A 13,068-nucleotide genomic window follows, 5' to 3' on the forward strand; every position below is an offset into this window, starting at 1 on the left:
AAAGATGAAAAAAGAAAAGAAAAAGGAATAAAGCAAACACACTCGAAGTGGACATTTTACGGTTTTTTTAGGTTCAGGAGCCCTGGAAAATGTCACCCTTAATTGTAACCGACGCACAAATTATGCAACCGATCCGTGTGAATGCAAAGCTGCCAAGGAACGTAACATTTCAGTTTTTGCCCAGACTGGCGTCAACACAGATACAATCAAGCAGGGTGAAACATATTAAGCCTTAATTGCTTTAATGCGATGGGTCTCCAGCGGTGGGCCAGATTAGCTTACCGGGGTTGAGGGTGGGGGAGATGGGGAGGAGGAAGAGGGGGGAAAGGAGAGAAAAGAAGGACAGAAACTCAGAAACAAAACCGGCTTTGAAGAGAGAGACAATGGGTCAGAAGTGGTTTTCCATTCCCTGTTTTGCTCAATAGTTCCCTGCTGCATACAAACCTTCTTTAGATAAAACTTTCAGATTTGGAGGCCGGTAGAAAGGATCTCGAAAATTAGACAGCGCTGCCTGAAATCCAAGCTAGGTGACTTGAAATCTCAGGGATATCATTTATCCTAGAAAGTCATTTTTTTTAAATTAAAAAAAACCCCATTAGGTGGCTATAAGAAGCCACTTTAAGGATGCAATTTATGGTGTTGGTTATCACCCGTAAAGCCTTGCATAGCTTAGAACCATGCCTACAGTGTGGTAGTAAAAAATTTGGTAGCCCTTCACTGTTGACAACTTATTCAACCCTTAACTTTTTGCCAAGTTTGAAGAACCAGCTAATCCCACCTCTGGTTGGCCCCACCCTGCCCCTCTCAGAAGTCCTTCAAGGGATCATTTTGGCTTCCAGGGTGGTACAGGAGGCACCCTTGCTTAAGGTGAATTGGGAATGGGGATTTTGCATTATCGTTACTGTGGGGTGAGTTGAAAATGGGGACTTTACATTATCATTAATGTTGGGTGAATTGGGAATGGGGATTTTCCATTATCGTTACTGTGGGGTGAGTTGAAAATTGGGACTTTACATTATCATTAATGTTGGGTGAATTGGGAATGGGGATTTTGCATTATCGTTACTGTGGGGTGAGTTGAAAATGGGGACTTTACATCATCATTAATGTTGGGTGAATTGGGAATGGGGATTTTGCATTATCGTTACTCTGGGATGAGTTGGGAATGGTTTTTTTGCATTATGATTGCTCATAAGTAAGTAAAATTAATAAAACCAATAAAAGAGGAATGGATTCACCATCGGGCAGTTGCAAAAAGTGGTTTTGCACAGAACAGTTTCCACCCTGCAGCGATATCTGTAACACCATCAAACATCAACATATGCCTATCCCAGGTCCTTGGAAAAGTCTCAATAGATGAACATCTGACTGACTCTGTGAGGAATTTATTCACATTTATGGATTGCAGTGTCCCAGGTGATGTGACTTGTGAGCTGAGAAAAAAATGAGAGGTGTTCTGAAAAAACCGATCTTTGCAACCTCAAACACCATTGGCTACTCAGTGCAGTAATCCCTCACTACTTCCTGGTTCATCTTTCGCGGATTCGCTACTTCATGGGTTAAATCTTCATTAAATTCATTAAAAAAATTTAAATCCATTAAAAGTTCATAAAATTCTTCTACAGTACTACTGTACTCTATTAAAGAAACTGGTAGGATATCACATATAGTTCCAGCTGAGAAACTTTATAGAATGATTGTTTAATGCAAAGGGTGGGTCCAAAAATACTTGTTAAATATATCGTTCCTCTCCTTCACGGAAATTCATTTTTCACGGGTGGTCCTGGAACGCATCCCCCGCAACTTTGGTGTACAGTGATACCTTGTCTTACAAACTTAATTGGTTCCGGGATGAGGTTCTTAAGGTGAAAAGTTTGTAAGACGAAACAATGTTTCCCATAGGAATCAATGTAAAAGCAATTAATGCGTGAAAGCCCAAAATTCACCCCTTTTGCCAGCCGAAGCGCCTGTTTTTGCGCTGCTGGGATTCCCCTGAGGCTCCCCTCTATGGGAAACCCCACCTCTGGACTTGTGTATTTTTGCGGTGCTGCAGAGAAATCCCAGCAGGGAAATCCCAGCAGTGCAAAAACGAGCGCTTCGCTGGCAACGGAAGTCCGGAGGTGGGGTTTCCCAGCGAAGGGAGCATCAGTGAAATCACAGCATCGCAAAAACATCGAAGTCCTCGAAGCCCCACCTCCGGACTTCCGTGTTTTTGCAATGCTGCGATTTCACTGAAGTCCAGAGGTGGGGTTTCCCATGGAGTCCCCTCAGGGGAATCCCAGCAGCGCAAAAATGGGTGCTTCGCTGGCAACAGAAGTCCGGAGGCAGGGCATCCCAGCGGCGCCGGTGGGTTTGTAAGGTGAAAATAGTTTGTAAGAAGAGGCAAAAGAATCTTAAAACCCGGGTTTGTATCTCGAAAAGTTTGTATGACGAGGCATTTGTAAGATGAGGTATCACTGTATTTCTCAACTTTGGTGCCTCTAAGGTGCGTGGACTTCAACTCCCAGAATTCCTAGCTTAGCTAGCATGCCATTGGCTAAGATATTCTGGGAATTGAAGTCCACACATCTTAAAGGGACCAAGCTTGAAAAAAAATAACCACACGAAAATAGGCCTCAAAAGCTTCATTTTGAAGGTGCTATTTAAAGCATGGCGATCAGATATGGAAAAGCTCCCTGCTTTTACCCCTTAACCTTTTTGAGAATAAAAACCAGCTAAACATTTGAAAGCCGTAAGCTTTACAAAGGAAACATCACATATCGGATGCCTTCAGGCCTCCAATTTGGAAAAAGCTGCCAGACATTTGTTAGAGCAGAGATTTAGTACAAAAAAAAAACCTTTAAAAAAGGAAGAATTGTTCCATTTATTGGAAAATGTTAAACTCCCGCTTCGATAGTTGAGGCTAAAAGTTTAATTCCTGAGCCAAACTTCCGCCAGCAGCTATTTTTAAAAAAGTAGCTGGGTGAGTTAAATCAAGAAGGAAAATACAGGCATTATTCTTTGGAGTTGTTGGGGTTTTCTTTTTCATTTTTTTGAAAGGAAAGAACTTCCTCACCCCTCAAATTTTCCCCCAGAACTTGAAAACCATTTTGGTTTTCTTGATATCAGTACTACTATCCTCTTATGATTCTTGAAGGTTAAATAGTAACTGCTGCTACTGAATACGAAAACAATCCTGCAGCTATTGTGTGCTTAAAAGTTTTTCAAAACTATTGTGTTTTAAAGTTTCTTGGATTTTTTTCCCCCCACCAAGGTTTTGTGGATTTGATGACCTTATCTCTTGCATTGTGACATCTTGATGTCCTTTGGGGCTCATCCTGATTAGAAGCACATCCTGTTTCCGTTCGGTGTTTCTTTCCTCACCCCAATACAGCCTGAAACCTTAATCGTTTTTTAGTGCTAAAAAAATAATAAAAACCAAATGGACTTCGCTTGAAGCTCAGACCTTTCCCTGGTCTGTGTTTGAAGGAATTATGCTGGATTTCCAAAGTTTGCATCCTAAACTTTTATGCAGCCTCCAACCTTACTTATCTGAGTGGAGAGACCATGGATTCCGAATTCCCTGAGTCCAGCCATTCTCCTCAAAGCCTTCTAAGGAACGCCTTCCTCTCCATTTAGTTCTCTTACACTACTTAATAAAGACGGCGAGTCAGAACAGGATAACATGGCATTGGACCAGAATACCTCCGGAACCGTCTTCGACCGCACGAATCCCAGCGGCCGATAAGGTCCCACAGAGTTGGCCTTCTCCGGGTCCCGTCGACTAAACAATGTCGTTTGGCGGGCCCCAGGGGAAGAGCCTTCTTTGTGGCGGCCCCGGCCCTCTGGAATCAACTCCCCCCCGGAGATTAGAACTGCCCCCACCCTCCTTGTCTTTCGCAAATTACTTAAGACCCACCTATACCACCAGGCATGGGGGAACTGAGACACCTCCCCCAGGCTTTTATATTTCATGTTTGGTATGTGTGTGTTGTATGGTTTTAAATGATGGGGTTTTATATGTTTCTTCTTTTTAATATTAGATTTGTCCCATTGTAATATTGTTTTTTGTTGTTGTTGTGAGCCGCCCCGAGTCTTCGGAGAGGGGCGGCATACAAATCTAATAAATTATTATTATTAATTATCATTATAAAGGGAAGAAGAGAGTGAGAGAAGGCACTTTGTGTGTTATCAGAAGGTGTAAAGGTCCTAAAATCGCTGCTTGTTGATAAGATATCCAAAAGGCTCTACTCTTTGCCGTCACAACTCCATTTCCAAGCCTGGTCAAGCTCCCTTGCTCCTCTCCTCCTTCAAAATTCTGCAAACCCTCAAAATATTCCTCAATAAAGGATCCGTTCCAGCGCATCCTTCTCCAGATGCTGCTTTCCCACCAGATCCTCCGGTGCACGGGAGGCGAAGGGAAGAGAATTTACTGGTCACTGTCCTTCCTTTATACCACTGTCTCGTTTCCTTTCCCGGGCTTCATCCACCCGTCCGCCCTGTTCGCTCCCCGTTTGACCCTCCCCGAATTCACCAGTCTGTTCGAGCACTTTTGCCAGGTGTGCAGAGTCTTGGCCGACCAAATCCACATGCCGGATGTGATGCCCACAAGGAGGGACATGAAAATCTTGAGCATCTCCACGGCCATGTTGGAAGCGTCTGCGGAGTAGCGGAAGATCCCCCAGTTGGAGATCTCGTAGAAATAACAGGCGATGACGCACGTGGCGGGCACCGTGTACAGCACGGAAAACACCCCGATCTTCACCATCAGCCTCTCCAGCTTGTCCGTTTTGGTCCCGTCCTTTTGGAGGTTGGACCTGATCTTAAACAAAGCCACCAAGCCGGCCGCAATGAAGAGGGTGCCGATGACCAGGTAGGTGAAAAGAGGAGCCACCACAAAGCCCGTCAAGGCGTCCAAGTTCTGGTTGCCCACGTAGCACAGGCCCGTCAGCTCGTCCGCGTCCACCAACCTCATGATCAGAATGACGATGGTCTTGACTGCGGGGATAGCCCAGGCTGCGATGTGGAAATACGAGCTGTGCATCTCGATGGCCTCGTGGCCCCATTTGAGCCCGGCGGCCAGGAACCACGTCAGGGTGAGGATCACCCACCAGATGGAGCTCGCCATGCCGAAAAAGTACATGAGCAAAAAAATGATGGCACATCCGGTGTTCTTCAAGCCCTCCTGGATGAGAACAGGTTCGACGGCCTCGTCGAAGTCACAGGAAATCCTTTCTCGGCCTACGGTCAGCCGGACAATATAAGCGATGCTATAAATATTGTAACACATGCTCAGGAATATAATGGGCCGCTCCGGATAGGAAAAGCGAGTGGAATCAATCAGAAAGGTCAAGACCGTGAAGGCGGTGGAAATGAAACAGAGGCTCGCCCACACAGCCATCCAGATGTCGGTGAACGCCTTGGCTGACCGGTTGTAGAGTCCTGCATCGTAGCCGCACTTGAGGACACAGGTCAAGCTTCTCCGGACCCAGATGTATTGATCGGCGTTCGATCCGACGCTCTGGCATTCCTCTCCAGGGTGCAAGGGGGCCTTGCTGTGGAGGGGGACGTCTTCATCTCCGGGCCCCTCCATACACATGTGATTGTGGTCGTTATGCGGGGGGAACTTGCTGCAGTTCAGGTTTTCTGGCCAGGAGAAGCCAAATTCTTTCAGGACCGGCTCACATCGCCGTTTGACGGAGAGGCACATGCCGCTACAGGGGCCGATCGGGATGTTGATTTGCTCAGTGCACATGGGGACGTAGACGGAGCAGAGGAAGAACTGCAGGAGAAGGGGGGAAAGAGGGCAAATCAACTTCAGAAAAATGCATGGGATGCTGTCTTATCTATCTATCCATCCATCCATCCATCCATCCATCCATCTATCTATCTGTACATTATTTATTATTGTTGCGAGCCACCCCGAGTTTTCGGAGAGGGGTGGCATACAAATGTAATTATTATTATTATTATTATTATTATTATTATTATTATTATTATTAATTATTATTATTATTACCTACCTACCTACCTACCTACCTACCTACCTACCTATCTATCTATCTATCTATCTATCTATCTATCTATCTATCTATTAGATTTCTATGCCGCTGCTCTCCGAAGATTCAGGATAGCTTACAACATTAATATAACAATACTGTATATAAAAAATCTTAATATCTCTAAAATATGAAAATTTACTAAAAACATTTAAAAGACCCCATGAACTTTTAGTAAACTCGCATACATTCATCCAATCCAATCATATCTTGTATCAGCCGCAGATGGTCTCATCACTCACGGCCCCCATGCCTGCGGGCAAAGGTAGGGTATATTGTGCATTGTGGTGCGCATGAGGGTTGTGCCTAGAAACCTAGAAGTTTGACGGCAGAAAAAGACCTCCTGGTCCATCCAGTCTGCCCCTATACCATTTCCTGTATTAGAATGGATGTACTGTATTTTTATCTCAGGCATGTTTAAATTCAGTTACTGTGGATCTACCAGCCATGTCTGCTGGAAGTTTGTTCCAAGCATCTACTACTCTTTCAGTGAAATAATATTTTCTCACGTTGCTTCTGATCTTTCCCCCAACTAACCTCAGATTGGGCACCAATGTTCTTATGTTCACTTTCCTATTAAAAACACTTCCCTCCTGAACCTTATTTAACCCTGTAACGTATTTAAATGTTTCGATCATATCCCCCCTTTCCCTTCTGTCCTCCAAACTATACAGATGGAGTTCATTAAGTCTTTCCTGATACGTTTTATGCTTAAGACCTTCTACCATTCTTGTAGCCTGCCTTTGGATCCATTCAGATTTATCAATATCTTTTTGTAGGTGAGGTCTCCAGAACTGAAAATGTGGTCTCACCAGTGCTCTATACAACGGGGTCACAATCTCCCTCTTCCTGCTTGTGATACCTCTAGCTATGCAGCCAAGCATTCTACTTGCTTTCCCTACCGCCTGACCGCACTGTTCACCCATTTTGAGACTGTCGGAAATCACTACCCCTAAATCCTTCTCTTCTGAAGTTTTGCTAACACAGAACAACCAAGGGTTGATAATCATATTTTATTTAACATTGATAATGCTAGTATATCTAGGAGTTTGAATATTGAGTGGGCGGGTTTTGCCCTAACTATGCATAGTTCTATTCATAGGAAATTATTTTCACACAAATGCATAGGTAATACAAAAGAAGAATATGTCCCCTCCCAAATGCTAAACATGTATATGCATGGCGATACCCCAGGCGAGAACTTTATAAAAACTTCACTGGATCAAAGAAATGTTTGAAGCTGCCACCAGAAACAACTTGGATTAATACAAAGCCAGAAAGAAATGTGAACCATTTTTATTCAGCCTTAATAACAGATCGTCTTTCGACTTAATGACGGTAACCAGAGGTCTCCAACCTTGGCAACTTTAAGACTTGTGGACTTCAATTCCCGGAACTCCTCAGCGAGCAAATTCTGGGATTTGAAGTCCACAAGTTTTAAAGTTGCAAAGTTTGGAACCCCTGACGGTAACCAAGCCCCCCCGATTTAGACTGTAAGTCACTACAGTCATAAAGTGGGTTACCATATGACCACAACTGAATGCTGCTGGTGTTAGTGAACACGCTAAAAGTTGTAAAGAGAAGCCAAACGATTTCTTGCTGGAAGCCTGGGGAGTAAGGCTGGTTTTTTGCAAAAATGTAGGTAAATTGTGGTCGTGTGACCACTAGGCCCTGCAAATGGTCGTAAATGCAGGCCAGTGGCTGGGCTCCCAAATTATGAGCATGTATATATGTGAGACAGATAGGGATAGCTTTGAATCTGGATGGGAAGTGTTGTGGTTAGCTCTGGCCCAGCTCCTGGCCCAAGGACTGTGGATGTGGGGGAGACATCCACATGCTGCAGGCATGTTTTGCCCCCGGTGGAATCTGCTGATGAAGGCTCCTCTGACCAAGAAGACATGAGTGACAGGGAGGAGGAGAGTGTGGCAGACAGCTCAGAAGGAGATCAATTATCTAGCTCCTCCTTAGATTCAGAACAAGAGTTAATGATACAGCCACGCATGTGGAGAGCGATGCATAGGCAACAACAACTGAGAGATTATTATCAAAGAAAATGAGGCCACCTATGGTTGGGTGGGGCTGTGGTAATTAGTGAGGCTGCTATAAATAGCAGCCTGGGGGTTTGGCCATTGTGGAGGATTATCTGATCTTTGTGTTTCGTGACTGCTTTACTGACTTCGACCTTTGTGTGCTGATTTTTCCCCGCTTTGAAACTAAACCAGAGCAAAGTGTGTTTCACTTTGTGAAAGAAGGACTGTGAATTGCCTCACAGCTGCAAGCTAAGTATCACAGAACTGATAAGGGACTTGTACAAATTACCAGTTTGTTTGGAGACGAGTGCTCTTTGCTATACCAAAAGAGGGCTTAGTTTAAGTGACTTTTCATTATAAAGAACATTGTTTTGAAATTCAAACGTGTGTGTGTCTGAAATTTGTACCTGTGAATTTTTGGGAGGAGTCTGCCAGAGAGCCCGACAGAACAGGAAGTAGTTTTTATAGTGGTCATAATTCAAGGATTACTGCCAGTGACGAGCCATATCCGGTATAGATGGGATCGGCGATCCATTAGCATCTTCTTTTTGATGGGTGGCCCAGCTAAGCGCACACCTGACACATATGTGCATGCTCCTGTGCAAGATTTCACTTTTGCGCATGCTTGCACGGGTGAGATTTCAACAATTTTTGGCCTCTTTTTCCTTCTGCGCATGCACAGAAGCAAAAAAAGAGGGTAAAAATTGCCGAAAACCCACTTGCGTGAATGTCCTCACGTGAGATTTTGCTTTGGATGCATGCGCAGAAGTGAAATCTTGCACAGCGGCGTCCAAACATGTGTCGAGTGTGCACAAGCCCATGCCACCCTCATGATCCCGTACCGGGAGGGAAAAGTAAGTGGTTCACTGATTACTACACATCAGTGTTGGTGAACATTTTTCTCCTTGTGTGGCAAAATGGGAGTGCGGATGTACATTAGTGCACAGACAAGTGGAATGCTTGGCTGCATAGCTGGAGGTGTAGCAGGCAGGAAGAGGGAGATTGTGATCCCGCTGTATAGAGCGCTGGTGAGACCACATTTGGAATACTGTGTTCAGTTCTTGAGACCTCAGCTACAAAAAGATATTGACAAAATTGAACGGGTCCAAAGACGGGCTACAAGAATGGTGGAAGGTCTTAAGCATAAAACCTATCAGGAAAGACTTCACGAACTCCATCTGTATAGTCTGGAGGGCAGAAGGGAAAGTGGGGACATGATCGAAACATTTAAATATGTTCGAGGGTTGAATGAGGTTCAGGAGGGAAGTGTTTTTAATAGGAAAGTGATCACAAGAACAAGGGGGCACAATCTGAGGTCGGTTGGGGGAAAGATCAGAAGCAACGTGGGAAAATATTATTTCACTGGAAGAACAGTAGATGCTTGGAACAAACTTCCAGCAGACATGGCCGGTAGATCCACGGTAACTGAATTTAAACATGCCTGGGATACACATATATCCATTCTAATACAGGAAATGGTATAGGGGCAGACTGGATGGACCAGCAGGTCTTTTTCTGCCGTTAATCTTCTAGGTTTCTAGGCACAACCCTCATGCGCACATGTATGCATCCCTATGCATTCCCCCCCACTCCATTGTGCTGTTTTTTGCCCTCAGGCTTCCCTGAAATCTCCAACGTGTGAAAAACGGCCCGACAGGCAAATTGGAAGTCCATTTATCCAAACTTCCAGTTTGCCCATTGGACTGTTTTTGGCACTCCAGAGGCTTCTGGGAAGCCTCCTGAAACCTGGGGAGTGTGACAACGGCCTTCTCCAGGGCTGAAAATTAGACGGCCAGAACTCGCAGACACACTGGAACTGACATAGGGCAATGCCTCATGTGCCCTTAGATATGGCTCCGTGTGCCGCCTGTGGCACTCGTGCCATAGGTTCGCCATTATAGCTGTATATGCAGAAAGCTACTCCCAAAATGGCTGCCTGAGGAATTCTGGGAGTTGAAGTCCACAGGTCTGAAAATTGGCAAGTCTGGAGGGCCTCCTGTCACAGAGTAATAGATAAAGACAAGTTCTTGTTCAACAATGTCTCGTATATTTAACTTGCGATTCAACCGCTTGCATGTTTACTCAAAGATCAGTCTCAATGTTACCCTTGACGCTTGCCTCCAGGTAGACATATTTACCTCAGGATCACAAACTCGGTCACGGAAAAAGCCAGGCCATGGATCTGTGTGTGTTTGTGTGTGGGTGTGTTTGTGTGCGTGCCCTTTTGGGTCAGATTGCCCGCACAGGTCCCTGCTGCTTTCTTAGCAAGATTTCAAAGGTTGGTGTGTTATTGTCTCCTTTTTAGAGCTGAGAGAAACTGACCGGCCCCAAGGTCATCCATCTAGCTCAGTGTTTCCCAACCTTGACAACTTGAAGATATCTGGACTTCTACTCCCAGAATGAAGAGTGATCTTCAACCTCTTGCGGAAAGCGAGGAGGCTGGGGGCAATTCGAATCTCCAGGGGGAGTTGATTCCAGAGGGCTGGGGCCACCACAGAGAAGGCTCTTCCCCTGGGTCCCGCCAGACGACATTGTTTGGTCGACAGGACCCGAAGAAGGCCAACTCTGTGGGACCTAACCGGTCGCTGGGATTCGTGCGGCAAAAGGCGGTTTTAAGCTCCACATCTCTAAGACGTCGCCCAGTCCTTTCTGGAGACTCATTCAATCGTCTATATCAGTGATGACGAACTTTTTTTCATTGGGTGTCAAAAGAGCGTGGGTGGGCCCTATGGTACATGTACGAGTGCCCACATCCATAATTCAATGCCTGGGGAGGGCGAAAAGAGCTCCCCCACCTCCATTCCCTCTGGAGGACGGAAATGGCCTGTTTCCCAACTTCTGGTGGGCCTAGTAGGCTCATGTTTTGTCCTCCTCAAGCTCCAAAGGCTTCCCTGGAGCCAAGGGAGGGTAAGAACGCCCTCCCCTGCTCTCTGGAAGCCAAAAACACCCTTCCAGAGTCTCTGTGTGAGCCCAAAATCAGCTGGCCGGCACACACATGCACGTTGGAGCTGAGCTAAGGCAATGGCTCACGTGCCAGCAGATATGGCTCCATGTGCCACCTATGCCATAGATTCGCCATCACTGTAGTATACTTCGCCATCACTGTACTATAATTGTGTATGGTCTGTTTGAGTGTATGGTTTTTTAAAATAATGGGTTTTAATGCATTTTAATATATTGGATTTGTGGCATGCTATTTTTGTTGTGAGCTGCTCCGAGTCCTTGGAGAGGGGCGGCATACAAATCTAATAAATAATAATAATACCAAACTAGATCTTTGGAAATATAGTGGGAATTCCCCACCTCCCCCCGCTCACCGAACCAGCAAAAGTGGCCGGCTGGACACTCCCCCAAACTGGGTCTTTTGGCGGTAGCATAGGTGGCGCCATCTTGTTTTTTGCTTCTGTGCATGCATAGAAGTTGAGTTTTCAGCACTGCGCATGCCTGCACCGCCACACGATGCGGGAGGAAGCGATCCGGCAGCGAGATAAGTCAGTATCTGCCCCTGCCGAGGACTATCTGTACTTCGATAGGAGACACCAAGAAATTCAGAAAAGTTTAGATCTGAACACGGAGTTAGATCTGAACAAGGGGGCACAATCTGAGGTTAGTTGGGGGAAAGATGAGAAGTAACGTGAGAAAATATTATTTTACTGAAAAGAGTAGTAGATGCTTGGAACAAACTTCCAGCACAGGTGGTCGGTAAATCCACAGTCACTGAATTTAAACTTGCCTGGGATAAACATATATCCATCCTAAGATAAAATACAGGAAATAGTACAAGGGCAGACTAGATGGACCATGAGGTCTTTTTCTGCCGTCAGTCTTCTCCGAGTCTTCGGAGAGGAGCAGCATACAAATCTAATAAACTAATAAACTATAACTATGTTTCTATGAGTCAGGCCACAGTCTCAGTCTCTTTTTTTCTCCCCCCGCCACGTCCGCACCGTTTTATGTAAACTGGAAAACTTGTTAAAATCTTACCACCACCCCTGGAAAAATAACCACCCCGATCCGGTCCATTCTAGCCGCTAGCAACCAGCAAATAAACCGTTTTTACGCATCCAAGGAAATCGAGGGCTTTATTGCAGTTTCAGATCGCTAATTATTAATGGGGGCTAGAAACATGCCTGAATGCCTTTGACCGACGAAGCTGTTTCGAAATGTGTTTTGAAAAGCTAGGGCTTATTTAGCGTGGCCTGAACTGAGTTGAGTCACTGCCTGCTTCTCCCCTGCAGTTTCGCTTTTCAGGCGTGTTAAACGCAGAGGGATTTCGCCCCCACTAGGTGAACATATCTGACATACTTTAAGGCAACTGCTGATTTGTCTTTTGTTTATTAAGGTGAATTCGGAGCACCCACTCTTGTTGTCAGAGCCTGAGTGCGGGTTGTCTAAATTCCTGAGCTACCTGAGCAAACACACACACACTCTGCTGCGGGATAACTTGCCAATCTCCTAAGACAAACCTGAGATTTTCTTTTTGAGACAAAAAACTTTTTTTTCCCTCCGTGTACAAATTGACAGAGAGAGAGGCTATCAAAGAGAGAGAGGAAGAGAAAGAGAGAGAGAGTGGCTAGCAGAGAGAGAGAGAGAGAAAGAGAGAGAGAGAGGGAAAGAGAGAGAGGGAAAGGGAGAGAGAGGCTAGCAGAGAGAGAGAGAGAGAGAGGGGAGAGAGGCTAGCAAAGAGAGAGAGAGGGAAAGAGAGAGAGAGACTAGCAAAGAGAGGGAGAAAGAGAGAGAGAGAGAAAGAGAGAGACAGGCTAGCAGAGAGAGAGAGGGAAAGAGAGAGAGGGAAAGAGAGAGAGAGACTAGCAGAGAGAGAGAAAGAGAGAGAAGAGAGAGGCTAGCAAAGAGAGAGAGAGGGAAAGAGAGAGAGGGGGGGAAAGAGAGAGAGGGAAAGGGGGAGAGAGAGGCTAGCAGAGAGAGAGAAAGAGAGAGAAGAGAGAGGCTAGCAAAGAGAGAGAGAGGGAAAGAGAGAGAGAGGCTAGCAAAGAGAGAGA

The 13,068-nt window shown here is 45.5% G+C and overlaps 1 protein-coding gene across 1 annotated transcript; it reads right to left on the reverse strand.

Moving 5' to 3' along the window:
• Positions 1-2,835: 2,835 nt before the first annotated feature.
• On the reverse strand, positions 2,836-5,761 carry FZD4 (frizzled class receptor 4). Its single transcript, XM_070749572.1, has one exon. The coding sequence runs from the start codon at positions 5,732-5,734 to the stop codon at positions 4,430-4,432; it is 1,305 nt and encodes a 434-aa protein (XP_070605673.1). The 5' UTR covers positions 5,735-5,761; the 3' UTR covers positions 2,836-4,429.
• Positions 5,762-13,068: the final 7,307 nt, after the last annotated feature.

Source organism: Erythrolamprus reginae, chromosome 4 (genome assembly GCF_031021105.1).
Source record: "Erythrolamprus reginae isolate rEryReg1 chromosome 4, rEryReg1.hap1, whole genome shotgun sequence".
Lineage (NCBI taxonomy): Eukaryota > Metazoa > Chordata > Lepidosauria > Squamata > Dipsadidae > Erythrolamprus > Erythrolamprus reginae.

Coding starts and splice junctions, on each gene's coding strand:
- FZD4 (XM_070749572.1), bottom strand. CDS start 5,734: ATGTGCACTGAGCAAATCAACATCCCGATCGGCCCCTGTAGCGGCATG.